This window comes from Vulpes lagopus, chromosome 3 (assembly GCF_018345385.1).
Source record: "Vulpes lagopus strain Blue_001 chromosome 3, ASM1834538v1, whole genome shotgun sequence".
In the NCBI taxonomy this organism is placed as follows: domain Eukaryota; kingdom Metazoa; phylum Chordata; class Mammalia; order Carnivora; family Canidae; genus Vulpes; species Vulpes lagopus.
The window spans coordinates 99,688,715-99,707,582 of NC_054826.1; the positions used below are offsets into that span (position 1 = coordinate 99,688,715).

Sequence of the window (18,868 nt, forward strand, 5' to 3'; positions counted from 1 at the left end):
CATGTCAGGCTCCCGGTGCATGGAGCCTGCTTCTCCCTCTGCCTGTGTCTCTGCCCCTCTCTCTCTCTCTCTGTATGACTATCATAAAAAAAAAAAAAAAAAAAAAAAAAAAAGGAAATCTAGGTATCCCAGATCATTTGTTAAAAAAGACTCTCTTTCCCCCACTGAACTGTCCTGATAACGTTACTGAAAATCATTTGACAGGAGTGATTCTGGATGGTTCTGTTAAGCTACCTTAGACTTAGGTCATGAGATCTCAAGGTCCCAGGATCATGCCCAGTGTCAAGCCTCTTTGCCCCTCCCTTACTTGTGCTCGCTCTCTCTCTCTCTCTCTCTCTCTCAAATAAGTAAAATCTTAAAAAGAAAATCATCTCACAGTAAATTTAAGGGTTTATTTTAGATTCTCCATTCTATTCCATGACCTAGAAGAATACTCTTACACCAGTATCATGCCATCTTGACTATTTTAGCTTTAATCTGTCTTATAATCATAAAATGTAGGTTCTGCAAAACTGTTCTTCTTTTCCAAGATTGTGGCTATTTTGGGTCCCATGAATGTCTACATTAATTTTAGGATGAGTTTGTCAACTTCTACAAAGAAGTAAGCTGGGATCTTGATAGAGAATGAGTTAAATCTGCAGATCAAGGTAGGTGGTACTGCCATCTTTGTACTACTAAGTCTTCCCATCCATGAACATGGGCCATCTTTCCATTTATGTAGGTCTTTTTTTTTCAGTTTTATAGTTCAGAATAAAAATTTTATGCTTTTGTTAAATCCATTCCCAAGTATTTTATTCCTTCTAATGCTATTATAAAAGAGAGTTGTTTTTCTTAATAGCTTTTCCAAGCTTGCTCATTGCTACCATTTAGAACTATAATTTCATTTGACATAACAATCTTATATCCTGCAGCCTTACTGAACTTATTAATAATGCTTTTAGTGATTCCTCAGGATTTTCTACATATACAATTAAGTCCTCTACAAACAGTTTTATTTCTTCCTTTCCAAAGTAGATGTTTTTTTTTTTAAAGATTTTATTTATTTATTCATGAAAGACAAAGAGAGAGGGAGGCAGAGACACAGGCAGAGGGAGAAGCAGGCTCCATGCAAGGAGCCCGACGTGGGACTTGATCCTGGGACTCTAGGATCATGCCCTGGGCCGAAGGCAGGCACTAAACTGCTGAGCCACCCAGGGATCCCCCAAACTAGATGCTTTTAATTTCATTCTCTTGCCTAACTAGAACTGCCAGTACCACGTCAAAGAGAAGTGGTGAGAACAGTCAACCTTATCTTGTTCTTCTTAGGAGAATGCATGAAGTGAACTTGTAAGTTTTACAGGTGCCCTACATCATATTGAGGAAGTTCCCGTCTTTTCCTGGCTTGAGTGCTTCTGTCCTGAAGCAGTGAATGCTGTTAAATGCCTTTCCAGCATCTATTAGGATGATCATGTGGGTTTTACTCTTTATTGTATTGAAATGGTCTATCGCTTTGACTTTTGCATGCTGAACTAACTTTGCATTCACGGAATAATGAATGTATGCATGGGAATGAATGTATTAGTGTAGAGTCATTTTTATACATTGCTGGATTTAATTTACTAATATTGAATTGCGAATTTTTGCTTCAATAGTCATAGGAGATACTGGTCTATCTACTGTTTTGTGTTTTTTTTATTGTGAGGTCTTTGGTTTGGGTATCAGGTAGTAGTGGCCTCACAGAATGTGTTAAATGTTCAGCTTTCCACTTTTGACCAAGTATTTTTAATAAAAAGCTACAAAACAGAAACCACTCTGGTTGAACAACTGTTAGGCTCTTGTTTAAAAACTCTCTTGTTTGGTCCTTGACTCAGGGGACATGATTCCTGCCCTAACCTGTGCTAAGCACAGCAAATGGACTATTAACTGGAGAAAGCTGGGAATGTAAAATCTGACCAGCTTCTCTCCATTTAAAAAATTAATAACTTCCCACCTTCACTCATCACCCCCAAGCAACAGGGGAAGAAAATCATGAAGAAATCTGGTCTATTTCGGGGCAAATCATGAAAAGAAGATTAAGATGCTTTCTGAGGGGGCACCTGGGTGGCTCAGTTGGTTGAGTGTCCAACTCCTGATTTTGGCTTTGGATTTTGGTCATGATCTCAGGTCTCAAGTCAGTTTCCATGCTCTCAGTGGAGAGTCTGCTTGAAGTGCTCTCTTCCTCTGCCTCTCCCGCTCCCTACTCTCTCTCAAATATATAAATAAATCTTAAAAAAAAAAATAAAAAGCTGCTTTCTGAGGTACAGAGAAAGGCAGCGTCAGTTTCAGTTCTGCTGTGGCTCCCGAGTTAAGGCTTCCAGAGATCACAGACCCCACCTGGCCCAAAAGACCCATACCTCCCCCAAAGGCAGAGAGAGGACATGAGAGCATAGGGCCAACTCGGTGGTGGGGAGTGGCCCACACAGCCCTGGACCCACAGGAAACTGTGACAGACCTTGATGTGGAGGGCGAGACCAGGTTGTGCTGCTGATTCTCCTTCAACTTACCTCTCACCCAGATAGTCCCCAATCACGGTCTTATTTAGGCCTTCTCCTTTATACAGGAACTGGGCTACGTCTTCTGGGGAGTTCTGCAGCAGGTCATTTTCTATTAGAAACTGAATTCCCTGAAGAGGGACATAAGGAAGAAAGCTCTGATTAGGAGGGTCGCCCAGACTCATTTTTCACAGACAGAAATACATCCAGAGTAATGATCTTACTGGCTGGGGTATGGCAAAAACAACAGAACAATCTGATCCTCACCCCCCAGAGTACACTTTGTCCATCAGAGGAAAGCACATTCATTCCTCCTGGCACATTAATGGGCTAAAAGACAAATAAACGTGTTACTGAGAAAATCATTATAAGGAAGTTATTGGAGATGATAAAGGCAGAGGTGGTAACAATAGCAAATTTCCCAAGCTCAGAAGAACAATCAATCTGCTTTGTGTGTGAGAGCAACATGTCATATGTGGTTGGCTAACCCACGCCCTCCTCCCCAAGCTCCCCTTTATCCTTGCTGTTCCTCACTAAATAACCACATTCCCAGCTTCCCTTGCAACTTGGAGTGACCTTGTGACACAAATCTGGTCAGGAAGAAGTCTGTAGGGAGTGCCTGGGGAAGCTGTCACTTTCTTGATACAAAGGGACTCGTGAGCAGCCACTGCTCCTTCTTCTTCCTTCCTGACTTGAATGCAGACATGAAGACCAGAACCCTTACAGCCAGTGGACCAGGGAAAGGCCCCGATGAACACAGGGCCTGTGTCCTGCCACTTGACACCCTTCAGCCACCTCTGCTATGTAAGAGGAGAGCCCACTGTGTAAGCTGTATTGGCTGTGGCTGAACATGCTAACTGATCACTGGGCCAATGAGCTTAAGCTGGTGAAAATCCATGCCCACCTGAAGGCCCAAAAGGGCACAGGTGACAATTTCTAAATGAAAGGCTGCAGGGGTACTGTCCTGGCCCGAATTAGCTATGCTCCTCTCCTGAGAAGCCCTAATAATAGCAAAATTTTACCTCTGACACAGCTTCTGAGCTGGTTTCAAAATACACGTTGGCAAAGCTGGTGAGGGGATTCTGTCCTCTATTTGCTGGAGGTTATTTCTACAAATTCAGAGAGATTTTCCAGCTACAACTCTCCATGCCCAGGACCTGGGCTTCCTCACGCCATGTGCTCCATCTGAAAGTCTTTGTCATTTTTTTCAAACACATGAATGTCTACAGCAGCCTTATCTAAAATTCCCCAAAACTGAAAACAACCCAACATCTCATCAATAAGAGAAGAGATAAATCTATTCTGGTAGATTCCATATGATGGTACACAATACAGCAATAAGAGAGAATAAGCGTACAACATCGATGAACCTGCCAGACGTGGCATAGAGTAAAAGGATGACACAGTGTGGACCTTAATTCCATTTATATGAAGTTTTAAAACAGGTAACCCCCTCTATGGTGATGGGGTGGAATTCATTCGCTAGGAGGAGACACCAGAGAGACATTTCTGATGCCCTATAACCACATCTTGCTCTGGGTTACACAAGGATTTCAATTTGTAAAAATTTGTCAAGCTGTGCAAAGTTTGTGCACCATATGCTGTTCTTCAAAAAATGAAAAAGTTTACCAAAAAATCGGTATGTCTGACTATCCTAAATTAACTCTCATCTATTTCTGGTGGGAGCTAAAGTGAAGACCAGCCCCCCGTCCCCCGCCATACCATCCTCTAAGTGGGAAGGCATGCACACAGTATAAGGAAGCGTTCCATCCCAAGTATGCGCCTATCCTACCCAGTCCCCTGAAAGCGAGGCCGGGGACAAAGGTGACAATGCTGGTGTTTATTCACCCACAGAGAAGCATGCTGGATGGGGAAGCAGGGCTCGGGATGTTGCAGTGGTCTGTGAGGGAGGGGAGCCCAGGGAAGGAGGGGGGCTGAAGTTTACAGTCTGACCTAACATCCCTGGAAAAGTGGTCCAAGGTCACAGCTGCCCTGGTCTGCCTGTCTTGACTCCGTGTCCCAAGGGTGGGTAGAATCAGCAGACCCTGCTGCCCCCCCATCCAAAACTGCAAGGGATGGGGAGAGAGCATCCAAAGGACCCAAAGTCTTGGGACCAAGGGTCCAGCAGATACAGGTGTTCCCTGGGGGGTGCCTGGTTGGCATCTGGGTGACATCCTTGGCCTGGTCTTTTGTGACCATTGTGGCTGCAGTACTAGCCAAAAAACAGGGGACAGGGGCCCCACAATTATGAAACCACCGCTGCAGGCTGTCCTGTAGTCAGGTCCCTTCTGCTGCCGTTACTCTCTGTGCACCTTCCCTGGGGCCTTGGCTTTGCATCCATCCCGCCCCGTGCCCTTTCCAGCCTCCCAGAGGTCCCCAGAGTCCCTAGGCCCAGCAATTGACACAGTCACAAAGTCCCAGGTACTCCATCAGCCTACGCTCTGCCCAGAACTGAACGGTCCTGGGGATGAGGTTTTCGGAGCTCTGGATGCTCATGACCTGCTCTAAAATTCAAACACTCAGGAGCTCCTCAGGGAGGCTATGTATATAGCCTGAAAAACCAGATTTGAGAAGAGCAAGTAGGTCCAGAACAAGGTCATCTCTTCTGTGCTTCAAGGTTATGGGAGACAGCCAGAGGAGCCCCAAACCAAGCTCCAGCTCCCCTATGCAAGAGGTACTGGAAAACACAGCACCACAGGGGTAAGCCCAGGCCAGGGACTTGAAGAGAAAATGGAGCCAAAACCCAGAGTCTGAGAGAGCAGTTACGAAGGAGAATGGAACTATTATCAGGGAGGAAAAACCAAGAAGCAGAAGCAGAGGACGACAACACAGGAGCCAGGGGACATGTATCCTCATACAGGACAGAAGCAGCGGCATCACCATCCATGTGACACGCAGGCTGAGTGTAGGTCCGCAAGCCAGGGAACACCAAGGATCACGATCCCCCGTGGAGGGAAGCAGGGAGCAGACTCCCCATCAGAGCTTCCAGAAGGAACCACTCTGCCCACACCTGGATCTTGGACTTCTAGCCTCTGGGCCTGTGACACAACCCATCCTTGTTGTTTCAGGCCATTGAGTTTGTGGTCATTTATTACAGCAACTCTGGAGACCCAAGTACACTAGATAAACTTTAAGGAAAGAAAGTAAATGTTCTGGTATCATTAGACAAGGTTAATGTTTTAAAATATCATTTAGGAAATCAAATAGGAGAATCTGCTGGAGGGGGCCACCATTCAACCCACTACACCTCATCTACTTTTCCTATTTCCTGGTTTTCAACCCTGGTGCTATGGGTCCTGGGTGCGTGTCTCCATCAGGACACATCTGGGCTTTATTGTTGTTTCTTCAACCTGATGTCAAGGTGCCTTGTAAGAGGTAACTGAGCACAAATTTATGGTGATTATGGATTTGCTACCACTTGATTCCTGAGCCTTCACGTACACTGGGTATTTCTCATGACTTTTCAGCTTTCTGTTGAATTAAGTTTTCTTTATTCGATGTTTCCTAGTTTGGAAATCCTATCTTAAAAAAAAAAAAAAAAAAAAAAAAAAGGAAATCCTATCTTATCCCTAACTTCCAATGGTTACTCTTAAAATTTTAATATTTAAACTTACCTTCATCCATGAATGTCCAGAAAACCTTAGCCAACCTTTACTTCCCTGCTTCCCTTCTCCCTTGCTATGGATACAGCTGACCCTTCAACAACACAAGGGTTACTGGCCCCCCCACGCCCCACATAGTCAAAAATCTGCATGTAACCTTTGACTCCTGAAAAATCTGACTCCTAATAGCCTCTTGCTGACCAGAAGCCTTACCCATAACACGAACAGTCAAGTCACACATTTTCTACATCACATGTATTCTATATTTGTATTCTTAAAATAGTATCATAGTATTATAACCACATTCTTATAAGCTGGAGAAAAGAAATTGTTACAAAGAAAATTGTAAGGAAGAAAAAATACATTTCCAGTACTGTACTATATGTTTAAAAAAAAAAAAAAACCCTGTGTATGTAAATGGACCCTCGCAGCCCAAACCCAGTGCTGCTCAAGGGTCAACTGTATTGAGGTAATCTGGGGGTTTTAGTTTGTTAAACACTCTTTCAATAATCAAGCTCTCATTTAGACTTAACCATATGTTTGGCTGGTTTCTTTGCATCTCTGTTTCATAGTGCAGCTGCTCTTGGATTTGGGTCGGTTACAGGTGTGCTGCTCCAATCATGATTTCTACAGTTTACAGAAGGCATTAGCAGTTACTTTTGTGAGCCTTTGCATATCTGGCATGTCTTCACCTGCCTCCTCACACAGGTGACAGTCTAGATATACAGAATTCTAGGTTTTATTATTTTTATCTTATTTGGTTTCTCGCAGCTCCACACCAGCCTCCCCAGAACTCCAGATTTTAAATCACACTTCCTCAGACCTTGGAAAACACTTTCCCTGCTGTCTTTGCTCCAGTGTTTCTGGTGAGATTCTGGTTTCTTCCTAGATAATCTGGTCTTTCCCTTCTGGAAAGTCAGTGAGTTTCTCTTTATTCACAAGGTTTCTGGTATTTTACTTGATATTTCTATGGATCAGTCTCTGAAAATTTTATCCTGCTTGGCATTTAGTGAGCCCTTTGAATTTGAGAATTTTCTCTTAATCTAGTTCTGAAATACTCCAATATTAATTTGAAATACATCCCCCACTGTCTTCTAGCTTCTCCTCCTGGAACTTCTATGGGATAAAATCCGAGCTGCCAGACCTGCCGCCCCACCCCCATGAGTCTACACAGAGCTATGGAAAATATGGAGGGAGCATTACCATCCACCCTGCCAGCGTCCCTGATCCTGCCCCACACTGTGGGTTTTCACAGGGCTTTGGTTCTTCACTTCCACGGATCTTTCCCACAACTCCTCGTTTTTGCACCAAGGATAAGCCAACACCCTATCATCTCTGATGATATTTATAATATACATAACATCTTACTTTTAATGTTTCCTCCTATGTTAGTTCTGCTGTGGAGTTTGACTTCTCTCTCATGGGGTCGAACAGCTTATACATTCAGTGATTCCTGGCTGGGTGTTCACCTTAGTATTTAAGAATCTCTGATAGTCTCCCTGAACGCCATTTGTTTCTGGAGCAAGTGATGCGGCCATTGGGGTGCTCAGAAGCTGGTCTCCAGAACAGGTGTTTCTCCTCCTCCTGCTCCTCCATGAGGCCAGCAGAGAAGAGACACCTCCATCTCCTACGTGGAGGCACACACCACTACTTGGCGCAAGCTCAGCCAAGGGTGAGTGGTCTGGATATCCCCTCAATGGTCCCAAGCCCCAAACGTGCTGCCCTGAGCGAGCTGAACCCCTGATGTGGTTCTCACTTCCCACGGCAATTCTTTCCTGATGTGCATTGGGCTACCGTTCATCTTTTTATCTTTCAGGGTTCCCTCAACTTCTAGTCCTCTAAGTGAACTCGTGCTTGTTACAGAGCCATACATTATATTTTTAAAGACATTCCAAGGAGACTGGGAATAAAAGAGAAGCTGTAGTATGTTTCCAGCTTCTTTGATTGAACCGATCTTTCCTCTTGCTCACTTATAACCCCGACTGCTACTTCTGGGTATCTAATGTATCTGCACAAACAAAAGCTCCTTGCTCAAAATGTTACCACTCTGTGACTTAAAATATTTCCTACTGGCCTGGAAGTCTTTACTCTGATGATAGCCTGCTTCCCAAGCCCATCACTCAGTGCTGTTATGGACTGAATGTTTGTGTTTCCCCAAAATTCTGATCTTGAAGCTCTGACCCTATGTGATGGTATAAAAAAGCGGGGCCTTTGGGGGATGCCTGGGTGGCTCAGTGGTTGAGCACCTGCCTTTGGCGCAGGACGTGATCCTGGGGTCCCGGGATGAAGACCTACATTGGGGCCCCTGCATGGAGCCTAATTCTCCCTCTGCCTATGTCTCTGCCCAACCCCCTCTCTCATGAATAAATAAATAAAATATTTATTTAAAAAAAAAAAAAAGGAACCGGGGGGCCTTTGGGAGGCAGTTAGGGTCAGGTGAGGTCATTTGGGCGGGGCTTTCATCTGATGGAGCTAATGCCCTTATGAGAAGAGACACCAGGGAACTCTCTCTTGCTTCTTCTCCGCCATGTGGGGACACAGTGAGAAGAAGGCCATTTATAAGTTGGGAAGAGAGGTCCCACCAGAACCCAGCCATGCTGGCATCTCAATCTCTGACTTCCAGCCTCCCAAACTGTGAAAAAGTCAGAGTCTACTGTTCAAGCCACCAGTCTATGGTATTTTGTGAAGGTGGCCCCAGCAGACTCAGACCAGTGCTATGGTCATCTATAAAGTGGAATTTTCATTACTTTTCCCCTGCAGGTCACATGCAGACTAAATTTACCATCTGATTTTACCGAGCAACATGATTACAAATAAGTTGTTGGGCAGAGCCAATAATTAGTATCTTAGAAATTTTTCGGGGGATCCCTGGGGTAGCTCAGCAGTTTAGCGCCTGCCTTCGGCGCAGGGCATGATCCTGGAGTCCCAGGATCAAATCCCAAATCGGGCTCCCTGCGGAGCCCCATCAGGAGCCTGCTTCTCCCTCTGCCTGTGTCTCTGCCTCTCTCCATGTCTCTCATGAATAAATAAATAAAATCTTTAAAAAAAGAAAAAAGAAAAAAAAATTTTCAGGTGATAGGATGCCTGAGTGGCTCAGCAGTTGAGCATCTGCCTTCAGCTCAGGGTGTGGTCCTGGGGTACTGGGATTGAGTCCTACATTGAGCTCCTTGCATGGAACCTACTTCTCCCTCTGCCTGGGTCTCTGCCTCTGTGTATCTCTCATGAATAAATAAAATCTTAAAAAAAAAAATCTTTCAGGTGAAGAGGTCTATATGTAAAATGAAGCCTATAGAGCAACTGGCCATGGCCTAGGCAAAGCAGATAAAGCCCCTGCTTGCTTAGATGTGGTGAAGAGGATCCCCAGGGCTGAGCAGGGTTCCGGGACATCCAACCCCAGAGTCCCACAGGAGCTCAGGGAAGTGCAGTAGTTACAGGCCTGAGTCTGAGGTGGATTCCTGGCTCAGGACACTGGGCAGGTCTCAGTGGTTCTGTGCCCCATTGTCCCCAACGGCACAATAGGAATTAAAATGGAACCCACCTCGTAAGATTAAGTATACTAATTACAGTGCTTCATTAGCAGTTCCCAACATATGCCAAGTTCTCAATAAACGTGAGTCAGCCCTCATGATTATAAAGCTGACACCTGGTGTTGGGAAACTATGAGGACAGGCAAGAACCTGAAGAAGTCATGGAACCACTAAAATATAGGTTATTTGTGTTTCACTGGGGGAGGATGTGGGCTCATCCATGACCTTGCTGGCGCACTATCCTGCACTGCACCATAAAACATTAAGGTCCAGTTTTTAAAAGAGCCACTTGTGAAGTATCACTCGAGATGCTGCCAATGCTTAGCACATCTGCTAATTAAGCCAACTCTATGAACTCGACTCCTCAAGAAAGGGGTTTGTGTGGCAGGTTTCATTGCTTTCAGGTGTTTTCCTAGACAATCCAACTTGAACACTGTATTGGCTCAAGTCAGGAGAGCTCCCTGACCCTTCATGCAGACATCTTCTCTCGAAGGTGAATGAAAGGAACAAAGTCCTCTGACTTGAAGCATTTAACCCCCCAGCAGCCCCACAGGCTGCAGCCCTGCCCACCAGCCCCAACCTGTGCCCTGACCAAGCACTCCTCAAGCTGTGGGCCATGCTTCAGCAGAAGATATAGTGCTTGACCCGGCCCCAACAATGGTCCCACTATTGGTGGGCACACACCCATCGCTCCCAGGAGGCCCAGCCTCGCCTGGAACCTCACATGCGAAGACCAGGGACCAGATCAACAGAGCTTCTTCTTTACCCTACTCACCAGGAGCCCCTACATAGTAAAAATTTAACATCAAGTCTCAGTATTTTTCATGAGGGCAGATGACCACCTCTGTCCAAAATGAGAGAGCCAGTCAAATCGGTGAACCTCAATTTCTTATATGTCAGAAACCTGGGATGTCTGCTTACCTTTTTGGGATCCATGTTGAATTTCTTCCTCCCCATGGCTATCTGCTTGTTCCTCTGGGTAGTTTTGCTATGCATTTCAAACAGTGAAGAAATGGTTAGCCAAAGTTTGCGCCAAGCGCAAGGGCGCGTGCAGTCTCCATGGCACTTTGGTCAGCATCTCGGTGCAGAAAACTGCCTAGGCTCCCCCACGCACCCCTCTCCCTCCACCCTCTACCCCCTAAAGCAGAAGTAGCACACATGGCTTCCCCAGGCTCTTCTCTACACTGGATTCCTTCTCCAGAAAAAGCCAATGACAAGGAAACGGCTATTTAAGGGAAGCACAGTTCCCTGCTGTACATAAAGGCTGCTTCTGCGGTTAATTCGGAGGGGCCTGTGCTTCCAGAGAAGAGAGAGGACAGTCTGTGGCGGTGGCCCCTGAAGAAGCACCCTGACTCCTCCACGGAGAGCAGGAAGGGGTTGGGGGGTGGAGAGCAGAGGAACCAACGCCCCACAAAGGCTGCCCCACTTTGAGTGTCTCCAACGGTCCCGCCCGCCCCTGCTGTGGTCACATGGCAGCTGAGGCAGGGAAAGAAGAGGTTAGTAACTCAGCAGTGTGGCACCAATTGTTTACCTCTCCTCCACTGAAGTCAGATTGTCAATCTCAGTCATCACTTCGGCAATTTCATATTTCAGCCTCTGCCAAAAAAAGCAGACATTTGGGCACAGGCTCCTTACCGTCCCCCTCCTAGACACAGATAAACTTTAGCCTCCCAGACAGAAGCTTCCCTGAGGTCTCACATGGGCATCTTAGGGATGGAAAAATCAGTACTTTCTATCCACACAGAGAGAGCTTCACAGAACAGCCCCAACTCTGGAGAAAACACAATTATTACCTATCCACCTCTTACCAGAACAAGCTCAGAGGGGTCAACCAGGCAGATTCTAGAGTGTCTGTACGTAAAACCATCCTGAGCTCACTCACTGTGGCTCCTCCTCCCCACCCTTTGACCATGCTCCCTGCCTTCTTCACAGCCATGGTCTTCTCTTCTTGGGAAGACCGGGGAGAAGGTGCCAAGGCCAGTATCAGGCCCTTAACCACTAGTCTCAGGGTGAGGTTCTATTGCTTGCCTTCACTTCATGTGTTAGGATACAGACACACGAGATTCCCACTTTTTACATTTTCATGAAGCTACTTGACTATTTAACCTAAAAGCAAAAACCAACTAGAGTTTTTGGGTTGCTTTTTTACCTCAATGTCATCAATAAGTTCCTTCTTTCTTCGACGAATGTCTAAAAGTTCTTCTCTCTCTTCTAATGAGAGGTCTTCAGGCACTGGAAGAAAAAAAAATCAATTAAACTACTACCAGTCTGGAGCCCATGTCGGCAGTATCTAGGGAGGTTGAAGATAGGCATGTGAACAAGCTGGTGTATCTGTAGGTAGACATCCAGCCTGAGGAGAACCCTAGGTAGACCCCACATAAGATATTCATAGCAGCATTGTTTGGAATAGAATAAGCACCCAAACGTCCACTAAACATGGTACATTTTTAAAACAGAATCCCACGCAACAATAAAACATGGCTTAACTGAGTTAACACAGGTGAGCCTCTGAGAATGGGGACAGTAAAGCAGGCTGGACACTGGATATGGCCCTGTTTGTACAGGCTAAACGTCGAGCACACACTTTTGGAGGTGTGCATGTCTTGGAGATGTGCATGTATGTATGAACCCAAGTGTACACACAGGAATGAGAAATCCCAAGTTCTTGATAATGGTTCCTTCTGAGAAGGGTGGATGGCAGGAAACATATTCCAGAAGGACACAGGTAAGTGTCAGTGCCATGGGTGCAGGGTGGCCAATATGGGGGTAATTGAACTTCTATATCATTATTATTGACAGAGTTGTTCATAATAATATCTTAATGATTAACCTTTCCCATTCCTATCACGCATTCTCTCTCTTCTTTAACTGTGCCACAATTGGTATTTCACTTAGCTTTTCGAAGAAGGAGCTTTTGATTTTTAATACTCCTCTATTGTGCGTTTAATTTCCATTTTATTAATTTCTTTTTTTTAAGATTTTATTTATTTATTCATGAGAGACAGAGAAGAGAGAGAGGCAGAGACATAGAGGGAGAAGCAGGCTCCCCACAGGTAGCCCGATGTGGGACTCAATCCCGGATCCCAGGATCAGGCCCTGAGCCAAAGGCAGATGCTCAACCACTGAGCCACCCAAGCATCCCTCTATTTCACTAATTTCTTGAAAGAAACAAAAGATTAACAATCTGATCAAACAGCAAGAGAGCACACAGAGCTTCCATAAGTGAAGATAATAGGGTCATGGCACAGAGGTAGACCCACTGACCAACACATCAGAAGATAGTAGCCAGGAAAGTGCCCCCCAGACAGACAGAAGCTTGATTTATAACAGCTGACACCACAGCTCAAAGGCAGGGTACACACTGGTAAGTAACATGTGCTGTATGTGATACAAGTAACATGTATCTTCTGTCCAAGATGAAGCCAAATCCTTATTTATCATCACAGGAATTTTCAACCAGCTCCACGTAGAAGGCAAAACCACAGGTTTTAGAATAGGAAAGGATTTCTTAAACAAGACAGGAAAAATGTAAATCACAAACTAAAATATCAATAAATTCACCTTGAAATTAAGAACCTTTGTTCACCAAAATTCCACACCATAAAGTGAAGAGCTAAGCCAAACACCATTAAAAGGTTGGTATCCAAAATACAGAACTCATACAAAGAAGAGGGAAAGAATTTAAAACCAAGGTTAGGAAATGGGCAAAAGACCTAAACAGCCACAAAATCAAAAAGGAATGAAACAATGGACATGTGAAAAGACATTAACTCTCTTAATCATGGGAAAAGGTAAATTCACATCTTAGGGAGAGACCTCTACTAACAAAGTAGTAAAATTCAGTTAAGGCAATTTCTTAGGACTCAAAAGCCCTGGGGCTCAATGGTTAGGTGGCTGCCTTGGGCTCAGGTCATGATCCTGGGGTCCTGGGATCATGGATTAAGCCCCACATCAAGTCTGCTTCTCCCTCTCCCTGCCGCTCTCCCTGCTTGTGCTCGCTCATTCTCTGTCAAATAAATAAAATCTTAAAACAACAACAAAAAAGCCAGACTGGACCAGAAGTGATTCACTTAACCAAGGTGATGAAGCAGAATCAATGAGGAGAGAGGGAGGGGGCAGACAGAGGCGGAACCTGACTCCAGGCCCTCTAAGGGCTTGGGAACTGGTGGCAGCAAGTAAGTCTGGGGGCGGGCAGAGAAAAGGATTGAGCTCATAAGAGGGCTGGATGAGGCTTGTGAGAGCTATGGGACCCCTTGATCTCCTCTAGCTCCCACAGAAGACTACTCATCTCCAGACAGAATCAGTCGGGGGCCCAAGGGTAACCCAACACACATGAGAACACCACACCAAAGACAAGGGATGCAAGCGGTGCTGACACCCCTGTCACCACCATCACCACCAATCTTCTCCTCATGGGTCTCCTGGCTACTGGCAATCATCCTTTACCCACCTGCACCATCATGGACTAGAGGTAGGAGGGTCTTCTCTGCAGAATCAGATCAGCTATAGAATGCCAAGATACTGATAAGGGGGAAGGGTGTCTGCCAGCAACCAGCATACTTGGATCACCTCACAAAGAAATTGATCAACGAGGCCTCTTGACACACTCAGAGCTTCCAATGACCTTTAGCCTTGCACTCGCCAACATGCAAAGCAACCAGAACAAAGATGTGAAAGTGGTTATATTTTGGGGAACAAGACATTTTGTGGGTAGCCAGGGTAATGCTCATCTCCCCCACTGTGGCCCTGCAGAACCACTGACTGATACACACATAAACGATAAATATAAAAACTTGAAGAAATACATGCACGTCAAACTCACCCATTTGGGGGGGTGGGATGGAGAAAGGGAGAGAGAGTAAAAAAAAAAAAAAAAAAGAAGTCTGTTCAGAATGGAAACTGGTACGGCCACTTCAGAAAACCAATTGCTGCTGTCTGTTCCTATGGAAGATGTGCCTAAGTGATGGGCCAGTAATTTTACTCCTAGGTGTAAACATACTAAATTCTTGAGCACTGCAACAGATGATATGTATGATGTCAAAGAAGCACACTTGGTAAAAGAGAAAGAAAATGGGCTAAATGCTTATCTAGAGTAGGATGGGAAAATATGTTGTACATTCAAGGCAGGAAACTCCTGACCCGTGATTTAAAAAAAAAAAAAATCACATACTAGCACTACTACATGGACCATCTCAGAAAAATAGGGAGAAGAACACTTTCTATTTCAAAAGCGAAAAAAAATAATGTGTTGTGTGGGTATACAAATATCTACATAGTAAAGCAACAAAGACAATCATTGGGATAATAAATACAGAATTCAGAATATTTCTTAGGAGGAAAGAAAGGGATACACAGGATACCTCAAGAGTAGTATTATGCTCCAAAGGAATGCTCTTTTGCTAACAAATACTATTCCTGCTACCAAATAAATTTTTTTTTAATTTTTAAATCTTTAATGAAAACAGGAAAAAAAAAAAAAAAGAAAAAGAAAAAGAAAACAGGGCAGCCCAGATGGCTCAGCAGTTTAGCGCCGCCTTCAGCCCAGAGGGTGATCCTGGAGACCCAGGATCGGCCTTGTGTCTCCCTGCATGGAGCCTGCTTCTGCCTCTGCCTCTCTCTTTCATGAATAAAATCTTAAAAAAAAAAAAAAAAAAACTTTAATGAAAACATTTTTTAAGATTTTATTTATTTATTCATGATAGAGAGAGAGATTGAGAGAGAGAGAGACAGAGGCAGAGACAGAAGCAGAGGGAGAAGCAGGCTCCATGCCGGGAGCCTGACATGGGACTCGATCCCGGGTCTCCAGGATTATGCCCTGGGCCGAAGGCGGTGCTAAATCGCTAGGCCACCCAGGGATCCCCTGAAAACATTTGTTTTAAGGCTAGGCAGAACTCTTGGCCCCGGAGTAGATGTCCAGACTACATCTTCCTCCACAAAGTGGTTACGACAACCCAGGGAGTTTAGGTAAAAGCAGAGAAAGGTCTTATATACATAGGACGATGTAGTGTATTTCAGTTCAGAAAATTCAGTGCTGTTTAGTAATTAAAACCAACAGTCAAGAGCAAAGAAGGAAAAAAGCTGGCCAGATGCCTCTCCCTAAATCAGCCAAAGAGATTTCTTATTTTCAGTGTTCTTCTGCTGAGAAGCTTTCTCTGTTCTCCACACAGAGAGGAAGAAAATAAGACTCAGAAAGGCGAGGGCTGTCATGCAATCATCAACATTCTCATTTCTTTTCAGAAAGTCCACCTCTGGCCCCTCCCTCCGACCCAGAGGATGAGTAGGGCTGGCTGAGAGCACAAAGTGATAGCCCCGAAATAATCTCAACACCCAGATGACCTGTCACTAGATCCTCAAGCTTCTACGCATACCCTTTAGCTACTCTTCATTGATACCCATCTTTTCCTGTGACTTTAAGACCCCAATGACTTAAGTAAATCAAGTACTGACCATTTATTTTACCAACACTTCTGACCAGATTTTGCTGGTCTAAAAGAAACATTTTGTAAGGTAGGGTAAGGTGTAGAATAATGTTCTTAGAGCTTCATACTGTCCCATTTAGGGACTGTAATGGTACTATGTCTGTACTTTGAAATACTTCTGAAAAAAAAAAAACTTTTTTCTTTTTTTAGAAAGTAACAATCATTAAGCCTATTTGATGGACATAGGAGTATCCATCATCCATTTCATATTCTAAGGGTTGAAATCTGTCATAATGTGGAGTAAAAAAGAAACATTCCTGGTATTCACTGGCCAGCAGCATTTTTTATGGTCATATCTACTAGGGTATTCAGCTGAAGTATTAATAGGAAATCATGGGATGCCCCCTGGTGCATTACAATGAATAAACAAATAGAAGGAAGAGAAATATGTGATAAAATACTAGACTGATTTCTGCCTAGGTTCTGTAACTTAAGTATCTCACTATCCTAATACTTCTCCTCACACCCAGAATGTGCAGTGAAAACCAACATTTAGCTGTGGCTCCAGCTGTCAGAGGGGAAGTTCTATCAGTATCTCTCTGCATCCAAAATAACTTTGTAGTCACATAATCTGCTGACACGCAGGTGCTTTCACACGTGCAGGCACCACACTAAAAATGGAGTAAGCAGTATTCAGAGCAGACATCCTTAGTTATCAAGACCTTTTCCTACAGCAACACACCCAGGGGAGGCAATACACAGTTTGGATCCACTGCCTGACATTACCATCATTTTGTCCTGTTGACGTGGTTAGGTAAGATAAAACAGAAAATTCTCACGGTTGATTTTTTCCCCCTAAGAAAGCTGGTACTTGATTTAATTGAAAACATAATACATGGGATATACAGCCAAATCCAAATACTCACACACACACACACACACTCTGCACACATAAAAGGACATTTGATAAAAAAAAAAATTTCTCCTTCCAGCTTCAATAAAACCTGTCTCTTAAAAAAAGGAAATTTACTGGAAATTACTGGTAATATTCAGTGAAATCACTTCAGTTTAATGCTCCTATCATGAGCTTCTACATGGAATCCCAACTTTGCAGAGGCAGTCTTGAGCAAGGCCCTCCGTGACCCAGGACTCAGTTCTTCACCTGCCAGAATGACCGGGAGACTGGATACACTCCATTACTAGATTATCACTTCAAGTTCTAAAGCAGAATGAATCTATGTTAGCTACAAAGCAGCAGGTACCATTTCAACAAACCAAGTATTTTCACGAGGGAAAAGCAATGTGGAAAGAAGGCAAGAGATTCCTCATTTTAGTACAAAAACGTTCCAGTGACATTTCCTAGGAAGCACCAGGAACAAATTCAGGGGATTCAGCCTAGGTTCTAGCCTCTTTCAAGCTCTCATCTGCACGGATGGACATCAGCAAAACCACAGTGATGAAGTCTGTGTTTTGGGTTCAGGACTGTAGGACTTTAATGCACGTACTTAAGTGAGGTCCTTTTGCTTCTGGTCAAGATGGAGTAATAGAGACTAGACTTATATCCTGCCTAAAATGGCTAAATGAAAAACTCAGACCCAATTCAATCTACACCCCGAAAAATGTCTCTCAAAAGTCAAGGTGAAGGGTGTCTGGGTTGCTTAGTAGGTTAAGTGTCCAGCTCTTGATTTCAGCTCAGGTCATGATCTCAGGGTTGTGAAATAGAGCCCCATGTTAGGCTCTGCACTGGGCATGGAACCTGCTTAAGATTCTCTCTCCCCAGGGTGCCTTGGTGGGCCAGCTAGGCAGCCAGCTCTTGATTTCAGATTGGGTCATGATCTTATCAGGATCCTGGGATTGAGTCCCGTGTCAGGCTCCACACTCAGTGGGCAGTTTGCTTTCACACGTGCAAAGGGATTCTCTCTCTCCCCCTCTCCCTCTGCCCTCACTTCCCTCACTCATACTCTCTCTCTCTAATTAAAAAGAGAAAGAGAGAGAGAGAGAAAAGATTCTTTCCCTCTGTCCCTCCTGCCTCCTTCACTATTAAAAAAAAAATTTTTTTTGAAACAAAGACATTTCCAGACATAATAACTTGAAAGAATTCATCACTATGTGATCTGCATTATAAAAAATTCGAAAGTCCTTTAGGCACGGGGGGGGGGGGGGGGGGGGGGGGGAACTAGCAGATGAAAATCTGTATCTCCACAAAAGATTTCAGAATACTAATGGTAACTATGTGAGTAAACATTGTTCCCTCATGATGTGAGTCTCTTTAAAAGATTTACTGTTCTGTTTAAAGCAAAAATAACAAATGTGTTAGGTCAATAATATATGTAAAAGTAAGCAGCACAAAGCCTGGGAAGGGAGAAATCAAAATTAAATCAATAGTGATTTAAGGTTCTCATCTTACAGGTAAAGTGGCATAATATCACTTGATGGTAGACTGATGAATTAAAGCTATATAATATCTTAAAACCACCACTATATAAAGACTATGAAAATAATCCACTAAAATAGAGAATGCAGAGCACCCTGGGTGGCTCAGCAGTTTAGCACTGCCTTCAGCCCAGGGCCTGATCTTGGAGACCCCGATCAAGTCCTATGTCAGGCTCCCTGTATGGAGCCTGCTTCTCCCTCTGCCTGTGTCTCTGCCTCTCTCTCTCTCTGTGTGTCTCTCATGAATAAATAAATAAAATCTTTAAAAAAAATCAGTGAAAAATGGAAGATGACACATTAAAATATAATCAGATGGTATCCCAAAATTAAGTATTTTCTAATTTTCAAATTATATTAATAATCTAGTTTATCTAACA

The 18,868-nt window shown here is 44.1% G+C and overlaps 1 protein-coding gene across 3 annotated transcripts in view; it reads right to left on the minus strand.

The window, feature by feature from the left end:
• Positions 1 to 18,868, minus strand: part of CYTH3 (cytohesin 3) — an 84,690-nt gene that overhangs the window by 12,297 nt on the left and 53,525 nt on the right. For all 3 annotated transcript variants that reach the window (XM_041748337.1, XM_041748338.1, XM_041748339.1), the window contains 4 exons: positions 11,789 to 11,871; positions 11,171 to 11,235; positions 10,561 to 10,627; positions 2,523 to 2,641 (listed from right to left, as the gene is read on the minus strand). In XM_041748337.1, coding sequence (XP_041604271.1) covers positions 2,523 to 2,641; positions 10,561 to 10,627; positions 11,171 to 11,235; positions 11,789 to 11,871 — 334 coding nt within the window. The remainder of the gene's footprint in view (positions 1 to 2,522; positions 2,642 to 10,560; positions 10,628 to 11,170; positions 11,236 to 11,788; positions 11,872 to 18,868) is intronic.